This window comes from Gossypium arboreum, chromosome 1 (assembly GCF_025698485.1).
Source record: "Gossypium arboreum isolate Shixiya-1 chromosome 1, ASM2569848v2, whole genome shotgun sequence".
Taxonomy (NCBI): Eukaryota; Viridiplantae; Streptophyta; class Magnoliopsida; order Malvales; family Malvaceae; genus Gossypium; species Gossypium arboreum.
In genome coordinates this window covers 116871631-116890297 of record NC_069070.1, presented here as the reverse complement: position 1 = coordinate 116890297, position 18667 = coordinate 116871631, and the positions used below count along the sequence as shown (strand labels likewise).

Below are 18667 nucleotides of genomic sequence, written 5' to 3'. Positions count from 1 at the left end.
TAAACAAAATTTTATACTTTTAAGATTTGATTTTAACCCTCATTATTTGTGATGATGAGAAGGTGGATTGGTTAAAGTTGATTTTTGCAGCTGAAAAATAAAAGGGTTGATTCAATGGAACCTCGTTGTTTTATAGATTGCATGGCAATGGGTTACCATCTTCCTTGAGACCCCCCATAGGTCACAGTTTTTAATGATACTATACATTAAAATTATGTCCAATAGTACATACATTGTATTATTCATCGGTGTGTATTATCTAAAATGACACATAAATCAAGATTTGAAACTTTGAATCTTATAGCATTCATTATCTTCTTTAAATATAATTATAAAAAGAAAATTGGTATGTGTTTTTTGAACAAATTTTTAAAAAATGTTGAGATGACCGTTTTTATATTCTTTCTTGGCTAATAAGTTTAGAATAAGCCTTTTATATTGTTAATTAGAACAAAGCTATTTTGAAGTTTGAAGTTTGAACATTAATTGGGGAATATTTTGAAAGTTACTGCAGATGAGATGGATGGGAATATTATGTGCATGGTGTAAGGGCAGCATACATACATACATACATACATACATACATACATTCATATATATGTTTTTCAATTAGTTTTTATTACAGTAATAATATGAGCCATGTATATGTATGTATATACTGTTGGGAGTTGGGACATATGTTCCAAATATAATAGACATGATAATTACAACTTTTATGTTAGCCTGTAAAGTGGTTTATATCACTAAAAGATTGCATGCTACCCTATGGACATCATCATTTTCAACTTTTGTTCAATTATCTAAACATATCAAACCACCTGTATAAGATGTTCAATTAAAATTATATAACATGTTTAAAAATAATTATAACCTTTTCAAGAATATGTTAAACTTCATAAATAATAGTTGTATTTTAAAATTTTCAATTAAATTAACTTGATAATTAGGTTAAAGATGGAAACCCTAAAAATAGGAGTATTTTGGGTACTATAATTAATCTAATTTTCTAAATATTGAGTTAAAATTTAATAATAGAATTTAAATTTTTAAAACAAAATTTGATTAGTAACATAATACGTAATATTATAAATTTTAAACAATCGAATTAAATATTTTTAAACAATATTTTAAAAAATACTTTTTCCTTGGAATATTATTTTTAAAATTTACACATTATTCATACAGTATTTTGAAAATTTTATACGGTATGTAAAAGCATTGTTTAAAATTAAATTTTTTAAAATAAAAATATCTTTTATAAAATAATATATATTTATTTCCATAATATTACTTAATTTTAAAATTTTAAATATAATATAATATTTTTAATTGATAGATACAATTAATTTGTACATAACATAATTAATAAAATTAATTTATTAATTAAATTAATCTAAAAAGTATCTCCTTAAATATCTTAATTAAATTATCTATTCAAGTAGTAACTTCTAATCATTAAAAATATATATTGCCCTATTATATTTTTCTCAAAATATAAAACTTAACTTTTTCCTTCATATTACATGTGACAATTTCTAATATCAATAAAATATAATATATGTTTCATCAAATAATGAATTTTCATTCATCCAAATCATTCAATGTGACAAAAAGGCCAAATAATGACTGGAAGTTAATCTTTACTAATATTGTATGGAGACTATGGAAAAGTAAAAATATGATTGTCTTTAATGAGTAAAATCTAAACACAGATGTATGCATTAGTTTGAGTTTGTTATGGGTAAGGGTGGCTATTAGGCTTTGCCCTGTTTCGTGTGATGTGGAAGTCAAAAGGTGAAAATCTCCATAGGTAAGGTGCTTAAAACTTAATACAGATGGTGAAGTGGATGTAAGATCTAGATCCACTTGTGCCAATGGCATAGTAAGGGACCATAGTTGGGAGTTGTCTGGGTGTTAGAAGTTGAATTACATGCGATTATGGATGGCATTCGACTAGCATGGAAGAAAGGGGTACGTCGATTAGTTATTGAAAGTGATAGTATAATGACGGTGAATTTAATAGTAAGAAATGGAAGAGGGGGAAGCCATTGAATAGATCAGAGATATATAATTGGATGGATGTTAATGTTGTAGCTAAGGAGGTTAGAAGTTGCAAAATGGAGTTGGTTGTTTTTGCTCAATTACCTCCAACGACGTATGATGCGATTCTACAAAATAAAAGTTTAGCAAATTAATTAATTTTAATTTCTCTATGTAGAACACTTTTGTTTCAAATTCCTTTTGTACTAAAAAAAAAAGGGCAAATAATGAAGATCAAGTATCAAACGCATGAGCTTATAACATGTTTTATGTTTAATTTATTTAATTAGCTTTATTTAATGAATTACTAATCGTTTTATTACACATGTCATCCTCATCCACTAACACTTAAAATCAAATTGGATATTTGATTAATTGCCATTCAAGTCTCTCTAATGTTTTATTAATTAAAATTCTATAATGATTAGATTTTACAATTTAGTCTTTTATCCTTGATTAACTATTAATTCAACAAACTTCATGGATCAAACTTCAATATATTTTTATCTTGTCTTCGTTTAATATTTATGAACTCGGTTTACGAAATGAGATCCATAAACCATATTTTTCGATACCACTAAAAATTGGGCTCTCACATTATATTTCAACAATAAATATATATTATAATTTATAAATATTTAATAATAAATGTTGTATAATATAAAATATAAATATTTTAATAATATAAATAAGAGTATTTGTTTAAATATTGCTTAATTTCATTTACTATTTCAACTCTAATGCGCCGCTATCCACTCTCATGCATGTATAATATATGTAACCAAATTAAGTTTTAATTAGAAATTGATCATTGCTAAATCTATATTATTAGAGGGTTCATTGGTTGGGTTGGCTTAGGTAAATTTTATATTTGTTTAGGTTTGGTTTAACTCAAGTATATGTCTAAAATTTTACCAAAGAAAATATTATCTTATTATAAAATAAAATTTGATAGTCAAAGAAAAATATTCCTATATATAATATTTTGTAGCAAATATAATTTATGTTGTGTTTGTTGCATTCAAAACAAGTTCTAAAGTAGAATTTTAGGAAAGTTTGTTAAACAATAAAAAATATTTTCGTACAATCATCTTGACACAAAAATTGACACAAAAAGAAAAACAGTTTTTCAAAGAAAACAATCTATTTTTAGAAATCATTTTTGAAAGCTATTTTAATGAAAAACACCTCAAAATTAATTGCGGTCATAGAGGAAAAAATAAATATAAAATATAAAAATATGGGATAAATATGCAATAAATCTTTGTACTCCTTTTAAATTTGAAATTTAGTCATTATACTTTTAATTCTAGGAATTCAGTCCCTTTACTTTTTAAATTTTAGAATTCAGGTCTAGTTGTTAATATTACTAAAATTATTTTGTTAAATTCATATTTATTACAACATTATTATTTTTAGTTACATTATTATTGAATGATTATTTTTAATTTGAAATGTTACACCAACAATCATATTAATAATTCTTGAATTTTAAAATTTAAAAATAAAAAAATTAAATTCTAAATTCCAAAGAAAATTACATTGTAACCCAAGTTATACTCCTGATAAATAAATAAAAACTTTTTTCGACCCTCTAAAAATAAATAAATAAAAACCTCTCTTTTCTTGAAAGAAAGAATAGGAGCCAAAGATGAGTTACCTGTTACCGACATTGACGAGGAAGAAAGAAGTAGACACGATCATCCGAGACACCATCGACAAGGTCCTCGTCCTCCGATTCGGCCGTGCCGACGACGCCGTCTGTCTTCAGTTAGACGACATCCTTGCCAAGACAGCGCATGAGGTTTCCAAATTCGCCACGGTAGCTTTAGTTGACGTTGATTCCGAGGATGTTCAGGTTTACGTCAAGTATTTCGATATCACCTTGATTCCTTCGACTATTTTCTTCTTCAATGCTCATCATATGAAGATGGATTCTGGGTATCTAATTTTGATCCTTATTTCTTCGTTTTCAATTTTAATTTAATTCGGTTAAATGAATTGAATTCTGTTGTTATTTTGATGCTTATTTGCTTTTTCTTAAGTTGCCGACCCGACAGAGCATGATTAGTCAAATATGTTTAGGGCTTTAATTATGTTTGGAATTGGGGTTTTATGAATTGTATTGATATCTCTTGTTTTCAAACAAAAACAAAAAATGATCTCTGCAATAAATTATAAGTATTTAGAGACTTCAGTTTGGGTATTATGGTTCTTCTGCAATTGGGTTAATGTTGTTTTATTATGATTCAGGACCGCGGATCACACAAAATGGGTGGGAGCATTTCATGAAAAGCAAGACTTCATAGATGCTGTAGAGGTATGCTGTATATGGTGCCTTCACAATTTCTTGATCTATCAATCTCCTTAGTCGTTACATTGTGAGTGATGTAGTTTATTCATGTAAACATTGTTGTTTTCACTTTCTATTTTGCGAAATTGCTAATCCGAGCTGACACTACTAGTAATTCATCCCTCACGGGGCAATGGCTGGAATGAACAATAGCTATTGGAAGAGTGATATATCTTGGTCTAGGAAGAACGGGACATGGTTGAAGCCCTTGTGACCCAGTGTTGTGTCATTGTCCAACATGGACATGCTTTTGTATGTACTAGACTCGGCCGGATATGGCAGAAAAAACACTAATTCTTTAGTTGGACACTGTGATAAGACCACTTTTTTCCAGAACAGAGCCAAGAAAAAAAAAATAAAAACGTTGTTGAAACTGTGGTGGCTGGAAGAAAAAGACCTCCCATGCCATGCTGGTATTAAGAAAAAGTAATAATAAGAGATCTCTCATGCCGTATCTCTGCAATGTTGTTCCCTAACTTTTTTTCAAAGATACAGAATTGCCATATCTGTGTCCGTGCTTCATAAGTCTTGGTTGTAAGCTTGAGAAGTTTGGCCGAATTTTCCTGTTAGTAGTTCCAAGTATGATCTTCTCTTTGTTAAATTGTCTTCTTTGTGGTTTGTGCTAAGCAATTGTTCCCTCATGGTAGTTTTCATGGACAGGCATTTCCTGTAGAAGTAATAATGTTGGTAATAAATTCTGTGTTTCTGATACATACCCTTGTGACTTCTACATTGATATTGACATATCAGCTTTGAGCTAATCTTTTGACTTCGACCTTGCAGGCAATATTTAGGGGAGCCATGAAAGGCAAATCGATTGTTAATTGCCCTCTACCCCCAGAACGAATACCAAAATATCAATTGCTATACAAGGATGTATGACTTTTGGGGGTCTTCACCTGGATCATTTGAAACTTTGGAGTGTATTTTCGGATCGGCTGATGAGTGATTTCAGTTCAAATGAGGGAATGAAACATTGTGCTCCATCCAGAGAGAGAGGTATCAATTGAAAGAAAGTCTTAAGGTCTTAGGCATTCAAGTTTTGATCAATGTACAAAAAACCATTAGGTGTCTAAACTTATTTCTATATGATGTATGACGAATTGAAGATTTTGTAAAGCTCCATCTTATAATGAGAATTTTGGTTTATATTCAGCATATTCAGTCAAGTTTCTAAAATATTAGAATTATATCAATGCTAATTTAGACATTAAATGTCAGTTCAGAGTATTTTTAAAACAGGTATCTCTACTCATGTTAGATCCAAATTATAAATGCAACATCATATACGGCTAAAGTAACGGCTAAGTTGAAAAAATGACTTGACACAATATCAATATTTGGAAGACTTAATTAAAATATTTTAAAATTTAGATAGCAAATATAAAACCTAAGTTATAATTTGAGGACATTTGGTGGACTTAACCCAATAAAATTAAGGATAAACTATATTGGTAGTTTTTTTTTTGGTCACCTAATTATAAAAATTTAGAACTATTCACCTTTTTATTTCTTGGTCATCCAACTATTTGAAATTTTCTTTTTTAGTTCCCAGCTATTAAATTACTAACAAAAAAGATAACTTGGCAACTTTTAAAATTAACATAATAGTAATTTTAACCCTAACATTTATATTTAGACTTGATTCCAAAAATTAGCCCTCAACATTTACACATCATGTAATTTGGTCTTTCTTTTATAGTTTTACTTTTATTCATGACATTGAGGGTTAATTTTAAAAGAACTAGAAAAAATGGAAATTATTATATTAGATTTTTGAGTGTTTCTATTTTGGTATATTTCTAATCAAATTTAGTGGATAATATTTTTAGCTTTTTAGGTGAAAGGGCTATAAAGAAAAACAAAATTGAAAAAAAAGACTAAATTACATAATGTTGTTAACATTGAGAGTTAAATTTTTTAGAATTAAGACTAGATTGACATTATATATAAATGTTGAGGGTTAAAGTTACTATTATACCAATTTTAAAAGCTACCGCGTCATACTCTCATCAGGCTGGTGACTAGAAAAAAAATGGAATAATTGAGTAACCATTTTGTACTTTTCATAATTGAGTGACCAAAAAGGAAATTTATCAATAGTTGGGTGACTACAAGTGTAGTTTACCCTTGAATTAATTTATACGATCCGTTTGGTCTAAAAATAATTAGTTGATCCAAGCCAGCACCTAAACCGGGCTCAACCGTCATTTGGGCCAACAAAAACGTGAAAATGTTTCAACAACAAAATCCAAACTCCCGCTCATTTCCTCCCTCTTTTTTTCCACACCATCTCTGACTCTGGGAAAACCCTTTCAAAATTTTCCTGGGAGAAAGAAAAGAACCCACCGTTTTCATCGGAGACATGAGAGAAGAGGAAATAGAGAGACTTCGCGGCGTAGTTCGAGACTGCGTTAGCAAGCATCTTTATTCATCCGCCATTTTTTTCGCCGACAAAGTCGCCGCTATTACCAATGACCCCGCCGATATCTACATGCAAGCTCAAGCTCTCTTCCTCGGTCGCCATTTCCGTCGTGCTTATCATCTCCTTAATGCCTCTAAAATCGTCTTTCGCGATCTCCGTTTCCGCTACCTCGCAGCCAAGTGCCTCGTAAACTCATTTCACAATTACCCTAAAAGACTTGTTCTTTTTTTTTTTCTCCCTAATTAACATTATTTTCTGCCATGTTAGGTTTTCTTTGAATTATTTTTTAATGATGAATATCACTGTCTGATTTCAGTAATACAATTTTCTTCTTTTGGTTATCTTTTGTTGATTTACGATTTAGAGATTTCTGGAAAAAAAATAATTTTTTGGTTGATTGAGGGTTTAGGTTGTACTGTAGGGTTTTAGTTGAAGGTGTTTTTTCTAATAATATTTTTGGATTGGATGATTTGATCAGGAGGAGCTCAAGGAGTGGGACCAGTGTCTTTTCATGTTAGGAGATGAGAAGCTTGATGAACACGGGGACGCTTATGAAACAAAGGATAATAGTGATATGTACCTGGACAAAGATGGGGAAGATCGTGAAATGAATGTAAAAATCTTAATTTATTGCCTTTTTTTGTTGTTTCGATTCTATTTTCCTTTCTAGTGGGCTGTTCGGGAGTCCTGAAAAATCATTTGGGCTGTGATGGAATCGGTTATATTCCTTTCTAGTATTTTAGTTTTAATGGTATTGATTATAACCTCTATAAATAGTTAGCGAATTTTCTATTTGCATAAAGTGTTAATTGGAGGAACACGACTCATACATTTTCTGACAGATATCTTCAGCAATATGCTTTTTAAGAGGAAAGGCGTATGAAGCTTTAGAAAATCGTGCTCAGGCTCGACAATGGTATGTACATGTAAATGCATTCAAGCATCCTGAGCTAAATTGTTTTCTTTTTTCATGAGCAGTTAGTGCTCATTTCATTGAGGAAAATAAAAGGATTGAAGGTTCATGTTTTGTTTTCTTTTACCTGTACAAGTTATGGATTTTGTGATAGCACTTTCCTGATAATTAATTGAAAGAGTAAAGGATGCATGATATGTATGTAGCACATGGTATAACTCTTATATCTATGTAAAGAATCTTAATTAGATTACATACCGCAAAAATTTTAAATTGAAGTTACAGCCTGTGATTTGAATTGGTAACTAATAACTTTGAGGCAATTGCTGTGTTTGCAACATAGACACCCTGATTTTGTGCATTTGAGATTCCTTGGATAGGTTTTATGCACCCTTGAAGGCATAAGAATAGGTGGTAAAAGAAAATGTTTAGACCTGGAATCTTTTTATAGATAGATAATGATGTCTTGTAGATTTGCTGCTAAATAAAGAGTTAATCCTTATTTTGGAGTTTGGGCTTCTAGCTTCTTGGTTTAGTTCCCTTTTCTACTGTTATAATGGTGGTTTTCATATTCTTATGCGTCAATTTTTTTCTGCTATTGTAATAAACAGAGCTATATTTTTAGAATTTCTTTCTGGCCAAACTCTTGCTCTCTTTCTCTAAGTACCCTTGTTTCTTTATAGGGATCTTTGTTTTTTTTTTTTTTTCTCTTGGTTTTGTTGAAAAGAATGTCTATATTGGTTGAAAATGCTTATAGATTATCTACTTGATCGTGTTTTTTTAGGTACAAAGCTGCTATCAAAGCTGATCCTTTATGTTATGAGGTACTTATGGGATATTATGCTCGCTGTTATAGCTGTTTCATTCTTGATGATTTATTTCATGATCATATTTTCTGTAACTCTTCAGGCTTTGGAGTGTCTAGTTGAAAATCACATGCTTACGTGTGAGGAAGGTAAGGTTCAGCAACCTTTTTTTTGGTTCCCTTTCGGTCATTATTACATTGAATAGATGCTTGAAGTTTGCTACTCTCAATTCTCAAAACTTTGGTTTTCTGATTTTCATTTTTGTTGGACTCTTATGCATTGTTCAGCATAAATGTTGTCATGGTTTAGAAGAAGCAATAATTTTCAACTTTTGTCTTTTCTTTTGCTTCTGGATTACAGAAACCAGTCTACTTTCATCTTTACAATTTGGTCCTGAAGATGGATGGCTCTCTTCTTTCTATTCTTGCTTGATCAAAAAGGTAATATGCAGCCTGAATTATCTCTGCTTGGAATATAAGCATTTCAGATTTCGTTTGCTACTTGTTCATTTTCTTTGGTCTATCTTATGCCAACTCTTTTTCTTAAATGCAGTATGACAAGGAAAATGTTGTAGAAGCGAAATTTAAAGAGCTTGAAAAGGAAAGTTCTAAAACTGACCTTTCTAGCCAATCCTTGATGTGTACTTTGAAAGACAACACTGATCTTTTGGCATGTAAAGCTGAATACTACCATCAATGCGGAGAATATCAAAAATGCTTTGAACTAACTTCTACGTAAGTCAAAATCACACTTAATTTTATTTAACTAGTAATTTCCCTGGTCTGCCACGTGTTTAGAACTTTTTATGATAGGATAGATGCATATTTTCATTATATTCTATGCAGGGGTTACAGTTCTATGGAGACAAACAAAATCTGATCAGTTTTTTACTCTTTTTTCATGTTTCAATTTATTACAAATTATTAAAATTTTACAATTAAAAGAAAGAAAGAAAAAAATCTTGTAGCTGCTCTCTCTTATCTATTTTCATTTTCTAAGTGTCAAAAATTGAAAAAGGAATCATATTTCTTCAAGAATGTAAAAATTTAGTAGTTGAATATAGAGCATACAAATTTTATAAAAACTTACTAAAAGTAGAATTTTTCCATAATTTGTTAAAACTACAAACCTGAGAAATGATAAAATAAAAGAGGACTTTAAAAAGGAAAATCTGTCAAGATTACAAGAAAATAGTGTGAAAAGTTAAATATGCATATACATAAAACCCTAGATATTTTGTAACGAGAATTAGAAGAAAAGTGAAATAAAATTTGTAATATTTTTGGTATTTATTCAAAATTACACAAAAGTTGAAGCAAATACTTATGGGGAATGATAATTTTTTGGCAATTTTGTGGAAATTATATAATAGGTAACTAAAAACTTATTAAATGTAACCTTTTCTTATTTTTTATAAATGATATAAATATGCTAAAAAGTAATTAAATTGTAATGTTTTATGACTTGATAAATGGAAGACATTTGTCACAATTAAGCAATGACTTGTATTAAAAAATGAAGCATTTTCATTAGGTTTCATGAAAATATACTGGTCGTTATCAAATACATTGGCAGTGGTGTTGTTGAACTCAACAAGTATAATTTAAAAAACTGTCATATGTCCTTAGGTTATATTTAAAAATAAAAAGGTAAATAAATGAGACGTGGTAGCCTTTTAACCCTGCTTATGGAGTTAAAGAACTCCACTGCCAGTGTATGGCATAATAATCCAGGACATAAGTACACATCTTTTTCATACAAATTGAAGGTGATTCTAAACTCTGCCCAGGGTGCTTTATATAATGTAAGCTTTACATTTTGCATGGCAGATTGCTTGAAAAGGATCCTTTCCACCTGAAATGTACCTTGGTGCATTTAGCAGCGGCAATGGAGCTTGGGAATTCAAATGAACTTTACCTCATGGCTTGCAATTTAGTTAAGGATTATCCTCAAAAGTGAGAAATAGTTTTAGTTGAGCATAAATTTCTTTTTCTTCTCCTTTATGAAGACTTTCTATAGTGTATTACATTGTTCACCTGGTTTGTACTTTATTATAGGGCTTTGTCATGGTTTGCGGTAGGCTGTTACTACTATTGTATCAAGAAATATGATCAATCACGCCGTTATTTCAGGTAAATATTTCAAAGCGTTACTAATTTACCAATGTAATGGATGCCTAAGTGAGTAACTTTTTATATTTATGTTATGAAACATCACCTTGTTTGATACTAACAAAATCTTGCATTTGATAGAAAGAAAAGCATCTATCGATATAAACTTCATAAGATGTTTTGATGATGGTATTGCATCTTGAATTCATGTGTGCTTTGAAAGGGTTAAACATTGTGTCCCTGTTCAGTTAATTTAGAGATATCTCTAGCATGATAATTTGGAAATTATTCTAGGAGAAAAACTCTCATGGGTTGGCCATTGATTATGTTTGTTAATTTCTGTGAACTTTGCCCACCTTCCTTTTCCAATTTTACTGGTTCGTAATATTCTTTGTTTTCTTGGAGATTTGATGCTAGGTTGTTTGATGATTCATATTTTAGTAAAATATACCTTTAATCTCTACATTTGTCTGTGCCGCTAGTAAAATATGTTTAGTTTTGATCTTATTAGGATTTTGTTTGTTAATATTAGCTTTGCCCATTGTCCATTCAAATTTTCATGGGTTATCTGTCACTTTTTTCCTCGGAGATTTGATGTGGTTCGATAATTCAGTTTCAATATGAATTACACCTTTAGTTTTGAGATTTATCTCTACAGCTTGTCAAAAATATTTTAATTTTGATCTTATTAGGCTCCCATATCAATTGAATTGACTGATGTTGCTCCACTCTGCAGCAAGTCGACAAGTTTAGATGGAACATTTGCTCCTGCATGGATAGGTTTTGGAAATGCTTATGCTGTTCGCGAAGAGGGCGATCAAGCAATGTCAGCTTATAGGACTGCTGCTCGCCTGTTTCCAGGGTAATTTTGTATTATATGTTCTTTCTTCAATCTAGATGTTGCTTTATGGAGAAGCTAAAAGGATATATATTTTCTGTAGTTCTTTATCTTTTGTAGCTTTATTTCCTTGAAACTTTATTGGCACCCATTTTCATCAAATTTATTTTCTTTTGAAATGGTGTCTCCCAGTATCTGATCACTATATTCGATTGATATTACTGCTTTCAGAGTTTCTTTTTCCTGATAGGCTGGAGATTGCAAGTTTTATGGTTTTTCTCCTTTTTCTAAAACTAGCTATCTGACACTGTACACAGTGCTCCTGTTAAAATAAAAAAAGTTATGCATTCTTGTTCGTTCTTGGTTGTCATTATCCAAAATCTCCCCCATTTTGCATTGCATGTAAGCTTAGTTGAAGTCATCTTATTATTTATGGATTGTCCTTTTACAGGTTGAATCTTGATGTTCTCTTATTCCAGGTGCCATTTACCAACTTTGTACATTGGAATGGAGTACATGCGGACTCACAGCTTCAAGCTTGCTGAGCAGGTGATTTGTGATTTATTAAACTTGTCACATTATGATTTTGACTGAGCTTGGTGAGGGTTAAAGAATTATCTAGAGAGTTGTTTTATGGACTTCAAACTTCCTAGTTTGTATATGAGGGTTGTTTTATGGACTCTTCGGTACTCTCTAGGCATCTGAAGATATTTTATTTTGCAGAATAAATTAACCACTAGAGAGTGGTTACTGTTAAATTATTTTTGGAAAGAGAATATGTAGAAATGGCATATTACATGGTTTGTAGGTTAGGGTATATTTTCTAACAAACTAAGGAGGTGGGCATAAGGACAACTCTAGGAAATATAGTCTTGTGGTGGGGAGGACTATAATGTTTCATAGTGAAGCAAGTACGTATATAACAGCTAGTATCAATATAGATATTATTTTCTATTACTTGAAAATTGCCTTGGAAGCGTGCATTGTGCCATCTTCCCCAAGATTAGGAGAGATTGCTGTTATAACTTATTCTGCAGAACTATAAAATACCTAAACATCAAAACTTGGATTTTCATGAATAAGTTTGGAAACTGAAGCAGACTCTATATGAATGATAATCTCTCCTTTATTTCTTAAATCAAGCAAAATTGGTGGTCAATTGTTTGGCTGCAAAAGAGATCAGTATAATGATTGACAAGGTTAAAGAAAAAGTTCTTTATAAATTATTGATCATTGTGTTTTTTGTTTTTGGTCGTGGATTGTGCTGTTTTACTAAGTTTTCTTCGCTTATAATCATCTCTTTTGTCTTTGTTTCATTTCAATTATCTTTTCCTAGTATCTTCAGAAATCATTATGTTCTGGCATGATTAAAAATTTTAACAAGGGCATTGCTTTTCAGTTTATCATGCAGGCAAAGGCAATTTGTCCTGCAGATCCACTTGTATATAATGAGCTTGGAGTTGTTGCATATCATATGAAAGAGTAAGGATAATGCACCTTATTTTAGAGTTGGATTTTAAACTTGTTGAAACTTGTTTTTAAGTTTAGTAGGTTGATACTTCTATGTTTGAAAATGAGAACCAGGGAACAATCTAGAATTTATTATTACTATTATTATTCCATTGAACTTGGTCAACAGATTAATACTAACTAGTAAGTTTTTTTTTTTTTCTTCCAAACATAATTTTCTATTACTTGTTTACCTGGTATGCAGTTATCTTATGCACCATGTTTTTATGATTTAAATTCTCATTTCATTGTATGCCATTTTTTGGTAAAGATTCCATTTCATGTATATGTAAATATATCATGTGTTTGTATTCCTTTCAGAAGGTTAAGTTCTTTTGAAGTTATATATCTAGTTTTAATTATTATAACAGCATTTTCCTTCTTTGAAAACCTTGCAGGTATAATCAAGCTGTTTGGTGGTTTGAGAAAACATTGGCTCTTATTCCAAACCCATTAAGTGAAATGTGGGAACCTACTGTGGTTAATCTTGCCCATGCTTATCGGAAACTAAAGTATGTTATTTTAACTTTTTAGAACTCCATGCTATCTTAAAACTTTCTGTTCCCTATTAACTCCACAGTAATGTCCATGCTTTTTCCGAAACATTTCTATATTCTGATGTTTTCAAATCTTTTGCAAGAAAGAGTTATAGATACTGGTCTAATTTTGGTGGTATTAGTTAGCAAAAAAACTAGTGTTGAGCTCAATCTTTGAGACTAATATGGGAATATGGTGTATCAGGATGTTTCGTGAAGCAATCACATTCTATGAGAAGGCTCTAACGTTATCAATAAAAAGCTTGAGCACTTATGCAGGTCTTGCATACACGTTCCATTTGCAGGTTAGTCCTTACAAATTTAATAGAAGTTATATTTCATAACAGATGCATTAATAATCGAATATTGCTTTATGGTTGATTTTCTAGACTGTACAAGAAAAGTCTGTTTTGAAATTTGTAATAAGCCGAGATTACTTGCTTCGGAACTTGATAAACTAGGAGGAAATGAAGTCTTTACCTATACATATCAGTGTGGGTGGTGAATGGTGCTCATGATATAAATTCAAGAGAAGTTATGTTTTCAAAATTGAAATGATCATGGAAGAACTCTACTGTGATATGCTATCTACTTGGAGAACTGTAAGGAGTGTCAAAGCGAGCAATCCCCCCCCCCCCCTCCCTTCTTTTGAATCTTGATAATTAATGTCGATGCAAGTGGTAAAGGGTCGTGGATTATTAACAAACAATTCAGACCGCATGTCAACTTCACAGTACTGTATCTGCTTAGTCTCTGTTTGTGATAGAATTTTCGTTGTATATGATTTTGTTTTTAACCTTTTTGTAGGATAATTTTACTTCTGCAATTACATACTATCATAAGGTCAGTAATCAAAGATCTATTTTCATAGCTTTTATTTGAAATGTGTCAAGACCTTCTCCATGCTGCATCTCCTTTAGCCTGATTCAATGATGTTCGGTATTTAAACATTTGAACAAAGAAATTACTATTGTTGAAGAAGAGCTTCAATGCATTTAACTTAATTCTGGTCCCAAATCTCTGAATTTGTACTTAATTGTTTCCATGACAGGCTTTATGGCTGAAACCGGATGATCCGTTTTGCACTGAAATGTTAAATATTGCTCTTGCAGACGAATGTCGACATGGCATTGATCCCAAAATTGATTTTCACTGAAAAAAGGTTGCAAAGTTTCATATCATTGTTTTTCCTGTAATATTGTTTGTATTGTTAAATGTAATATTTATACAACATTGATACTATTACTATATCTATGCTGATAAAAGCATGCTAATTTTTGTTTTGTTTCTTGTTTGCATCTACAATCATGCAATAGTTATTTTCTACTTGAATGTGTTTACTTTTAGGCTTCTTTTCTTAATGAGAAAAAGGGATTTCATAGCACTATTCATTGGTTTTTTTTTCTTTTGCCCAACTTTCAAGTGGCCAATAAGTATAACAAAATCATTTCATACATTAATTTTTTAAAAAGTCCAAGCTATTTGTAGATAGAAGTGTTTGATAGGTTTAGGGATTGGATCAATTTTGTTTTATTATTAATTAAATTGATGAATTTAGTTTTATATATAATCAAATAAGGTTAAATACTAATGGAGTTAATATTGTTAAAACTGATGAGAATTATTTGCAGGTTAATTTTAAACAAAATGTTATATTTGCAAAACTATAAATATTTTAAAGATATTAATTTTGTTAAACAATAAAAGCATTTTTAAATAATAAATATTAATTTTGTTAAAATTTGAATTTATTTAATTTTTAATAGAATATGGATTAAATTTAATCTTTTAAATTCATCATATATTTTATAGTTGTAATAATTGTTGTATACGATAAGCTTTTGATATTCTCTTGTATACGACAATTTATCTACTTGTTCCCGTGAATGGTAATCCTTTAGTCATACCATAAAATAAAATAAAACTAAGAAAAGTTGTGACAATTTATTTGCTTTAATTATTATAGAAGATGACAATCGAAATAGTTATAAAAATAAAATAGTAAAAGTGTCGAAGTAAATACATAAATAAATATGGAGTGCAATGGTAAAATATATTATTCATTTAGAGATATAATTTATGTTTGAACTTTGAAATTGTAAGGAGAGACAAACATAAACTTAAAAAGATTAATATTTATGTACAGTAAAACCACCATAAGTAATATGAAGTTTGAAATATTGGAATGGAAATAAAGATAGGTAAAATTAAGAAGAGGAATGGAAAGGGCAGGCAGAGGCATGATGAGTTGGTGAAGAAGAAATGGAGATGGGGGCACCTTTCAATAGGCCGCCAAATAGCTGAGCTGGGTCATAGTATACCTCCACTTCTTCTACCTTCAATCCTTCGTCAACCTGTTCATTTTATACCTAAAATCATCACCACCACATCCTACCATAGCATAATCTATCTTATATATATTAACAATAAAAAACCATATTTTTATACCCATATTCATATACATATATATAAAATAATGAGTAATAGATACTGGCTTTTAAGTTAGAGAATCCTTAACCTTTATATTAATGGGTCATTAGCTTTGAACTAAAAATCAAGTTTGTAATTTTGGTGCAAGTAATTAACATAAAGTTTAATGCTTTAGCAAAGGGGGTTGTTTTTTTTGGTGATAAGGAAAGGGAAAAAACCAAAGCAACAAATTCTATAATCCTTCCAAGTTTGAATCTTTTCATATGTGACAACAGAACCCACTTATTTTAAATTATAACCTCTCCAATTAATAGTTAATGGGGCACTACTTTCTCTGTCAATTATTTTTTTCCCATTATTTTTAGAGAATCAAACCTTGACATTAGTGCTTATTTCATATTATATTAAATATAGACTATTTTTAAAGAAAGGTTAAGTGCTTAATTTGAGTATAAACTTTTGAAGTCCCTGAATGAAATAAGATTAAAAAATTAAGAACCAAACTTGCACAAATGAGGACTTCCGCAGGTGGTACAATTGCTTGAAAAGTCCTTATTTAAACAGGTTTGATATTTCATGACCACTTTAAAAGATTCACTCAAAGCTTCATAGGCCCCAATTGAAAATTTAACCATAAATAACTTATGAAGAAACAAATATTTAAAATATATATATATATACCTTAACAGTAGCTATCCCATAGAATTCAACCGTTTCTCCAGTAGGGGCATGTCCTTTAAAAGGACCCTCAAAAATACCCCAATGCCTGAACTTGAAAGCAATCAAAGGAGGTCCACAGTAAACATGGATGACTTCCCATGCAAATCCACGAGGAAAAGCTGAACGAAATGCTTCATGCGATGATTCAAAGCTCTCTTCATCTGCTTTGTAATATTGAAACTCTTTTGGCAGTGAGTTCTTCAATAATGCATTGTAACTGCCCATCTTTAGTGCTTCTTCTCCTTTTAATCCTTCTCTTCCTTCAATCACCAATGTTTCCCAAGTTTTAGTTCACTTTCACTATCACTAATCATATCAGTAATTATCAAAGATATTATGCAGTGTGTATATAGGTTAGATACCATTAACGATGAGGTTGAATTTTTCATGGTTGATGGACTTGAAGTCTTGCAATCGAACCTTGTGGGAGAGTTCCATCTCCCATGTCTTTATAGCATTTTGCACTATTTCTTCAAGTGATCCTTCTTCCCATTCCTGCAAAGTTTTTCTTTTTCGGATCAGACCAACATTTGATTCAATGATTGGTGCTTGCTTTCTTTCTCGAAAGAACATTTTTCAAAAATAAAGAAATAGAAACGGAAGTTTGTGAGAGATGAAAATAAACAAAACAACCTTCGTACGGCCTTGTTCGAAGAGCTGATTGACAACATCGTATGTAGGAGGGCCACCATGACGCCATTGAACGTTATCTGCTTCATCGTCCAGGAATGACCTGTACTTATCTTTTGCTGCTGGAACTGTCGCCATTTCTACACTCTTTCAGAGGTTTCCGAATTTTGGATAATTTGTGTTGCAAAGAGCTACAACTGGTCCTTTTTTATAGGACAAAATATGGCAATAATTACAGGGTATTAATTGCTTCCAAAAACCAAACCTATAATAAATGTTTTAAAAGATGGAATTATAAGGTTCACTCGTTTTGATTAGGTTAGTTTTTGCCCTTATCTTAATTACACAAATTAACGAGTTTGGGCGTAAAACCTCCTCTTAAGTTTGAAGAAAATTTTACTAGACCCTTAGTAAAATTTTAAATAAAGAGACAATTATTTATTTATTATTTTATTTGCTTTTCTTTATTTTTAATCTAAATTTATTTTTTTGGTTAAAGAAATTTAATTATTTTAAAATTATAGTGAAGTGCTATAAAATTAAATTAAATTACTTTTAAAGTTATATTTAATTCAATTATATATTAATATTGAGATAATTTGATATATTATGTTTAGAAAAATTAATTAGTTACTGTTATTTAGAATATTTCAATGAAAAATAAATTGATTAAATTATATATAAAAGGAAAGAAAGAGTTTTAGATTTTACAAGTGCGTTGATGGTGTGATATTAGATTACATATCCAAATTTTTAATTTTTTATTATACCGTATAATACAAATGTTACACCTCAATATGCTTGTAGAGCCTAAAAGACTCTACAGCCTATGTATGGAATAATTTTTATTAAAGTAATTATTTGAAAAAAAAAATAAGATAAGAAGAAAAAATGTATTCATCTTAAAATTAATATAAATAAGTTAATTAAATATATATATTTGTATATAAAGAATAAAAGTTAAAGATAAGATAAAAATAAAAATAAAAATAATTTGTTAATTTTTTAAAAAATAAGTTAATAAGCTTACATATATCAATTGAAAAATTCATCTTTTTAGATATAAAAATAAAAAAATAATTAATAATCAATAAGGAAAAATTCATTTTATTGATTAAAAATATGTATTACCTTTTTTTTGTGAACTATAAAATAAGAGTAAAGTCTTAATAGTAATGTGATTAACACAATTTAAACCCAAATCATTTTCAAGTAATAAACATACTAATTATTAAGTCAATGCATGATAAAGATGAATTATTGATAATTTATGGATTATATAAGAGAATACTTGGTCATTAATAAATGACATTCTATATAATTAATTTTAATTATTAATTTATTTGTAGAATATAG

At 29.9% G+C, this 18667-nt stretch overlaps 3 protein-coding genes across 4 annotated transcripts; 2 read left to right on the top strand and 1 right to left on the bottom strand.

The window, feature by feature from the left end:
- Window positions 1–3634: 3634 nt before the first annotated feature.
- On the top strand, window positions 3635–5551 carry LOC108482049 (uncharacterized). The gene is made up of 3 exons (XM_017785153.2): window positions 3635–3981; window positions 4294–4360; window positions 5177–5551. The coding sequence occupies exons 1-3, from the start codon at window positions 3692–3694 to the stop codon at window positions 5273–5275; spliced, it is 456 nt and encodes a 151-aa protein (XP_017640642.1). The 5' UTR covers window positions 3635–3691; the 3' UTR covers window positions 5276–5551.
- A 1038-nt stretch (window positions 5552–6589) lies between these two features.
- On the top strand, window positions 6590–14818 carry LOC108480745 (anaphase-promoting complex subunit 6). Of its 2 annotated transcripts, XM_017783836.2 has the most exons (16): window positions 6590–7004; window positions 7297–7431; window positions 7661–7734; window positions 8516–8555; window positions 8641–8686; window positions 8898–8977; window positions 9090–9271; window positions 10367–10492; window positions 10595–10669; window positions 11385–11510; window positions 11966–12035; window positions 12886–12968; window positions 13394–13507; window positions 13737–13836; window positions 14339–14374; window positions 14583–14818. In XM_017783836.2, the coding sequence occupies exons 1-16, from the start codon at window positions 6759–6761 to the stop codon at window positions 14685–14687; spliced, it is 1638 nt and encodes a 545-aa protein (XP_017639325.1). In that variant the 5' UTR covers window positions 6590–6758; the 3' UTR covers window positions 14688–14818. The 2 variants fall into 2 exon arrangements, with proteins under 2 accessions (XP_017639325.1, XP_017639326.1); XM_017783837.2 differs by lacking the exon at window positions 14339–14374 and having other exon boundaries at window positions 6596–7004.
- A 747-nt stretch (window positions 14819–15565) lies between these two features.
- LOC108482117 (pathogen-related protein-like) lies at window positions 15566–17549 on the bottom strand. The gene is made up of 4 exons (XM_017785225.2): window positions 17315–17549; window positions 17044–17176; window positions 16643–16941; window positions 15566–15885 (listed from the first exon to the last, which is right to left on the bottom strand). The coding sequence occupies exons 1-4, from the start codon at window positions 17447–17449 to the stop codon at window positions 15739–15741; spliced, it is 714 nt and encodes a 237-aa protein (XP_017640714.1). The 5' UTR covers window positions 17450–17549; the 3' UTR covers window positions 15566–15738.
- Window positions 17550–18667: the final 1118 nt, after the last annotated feature.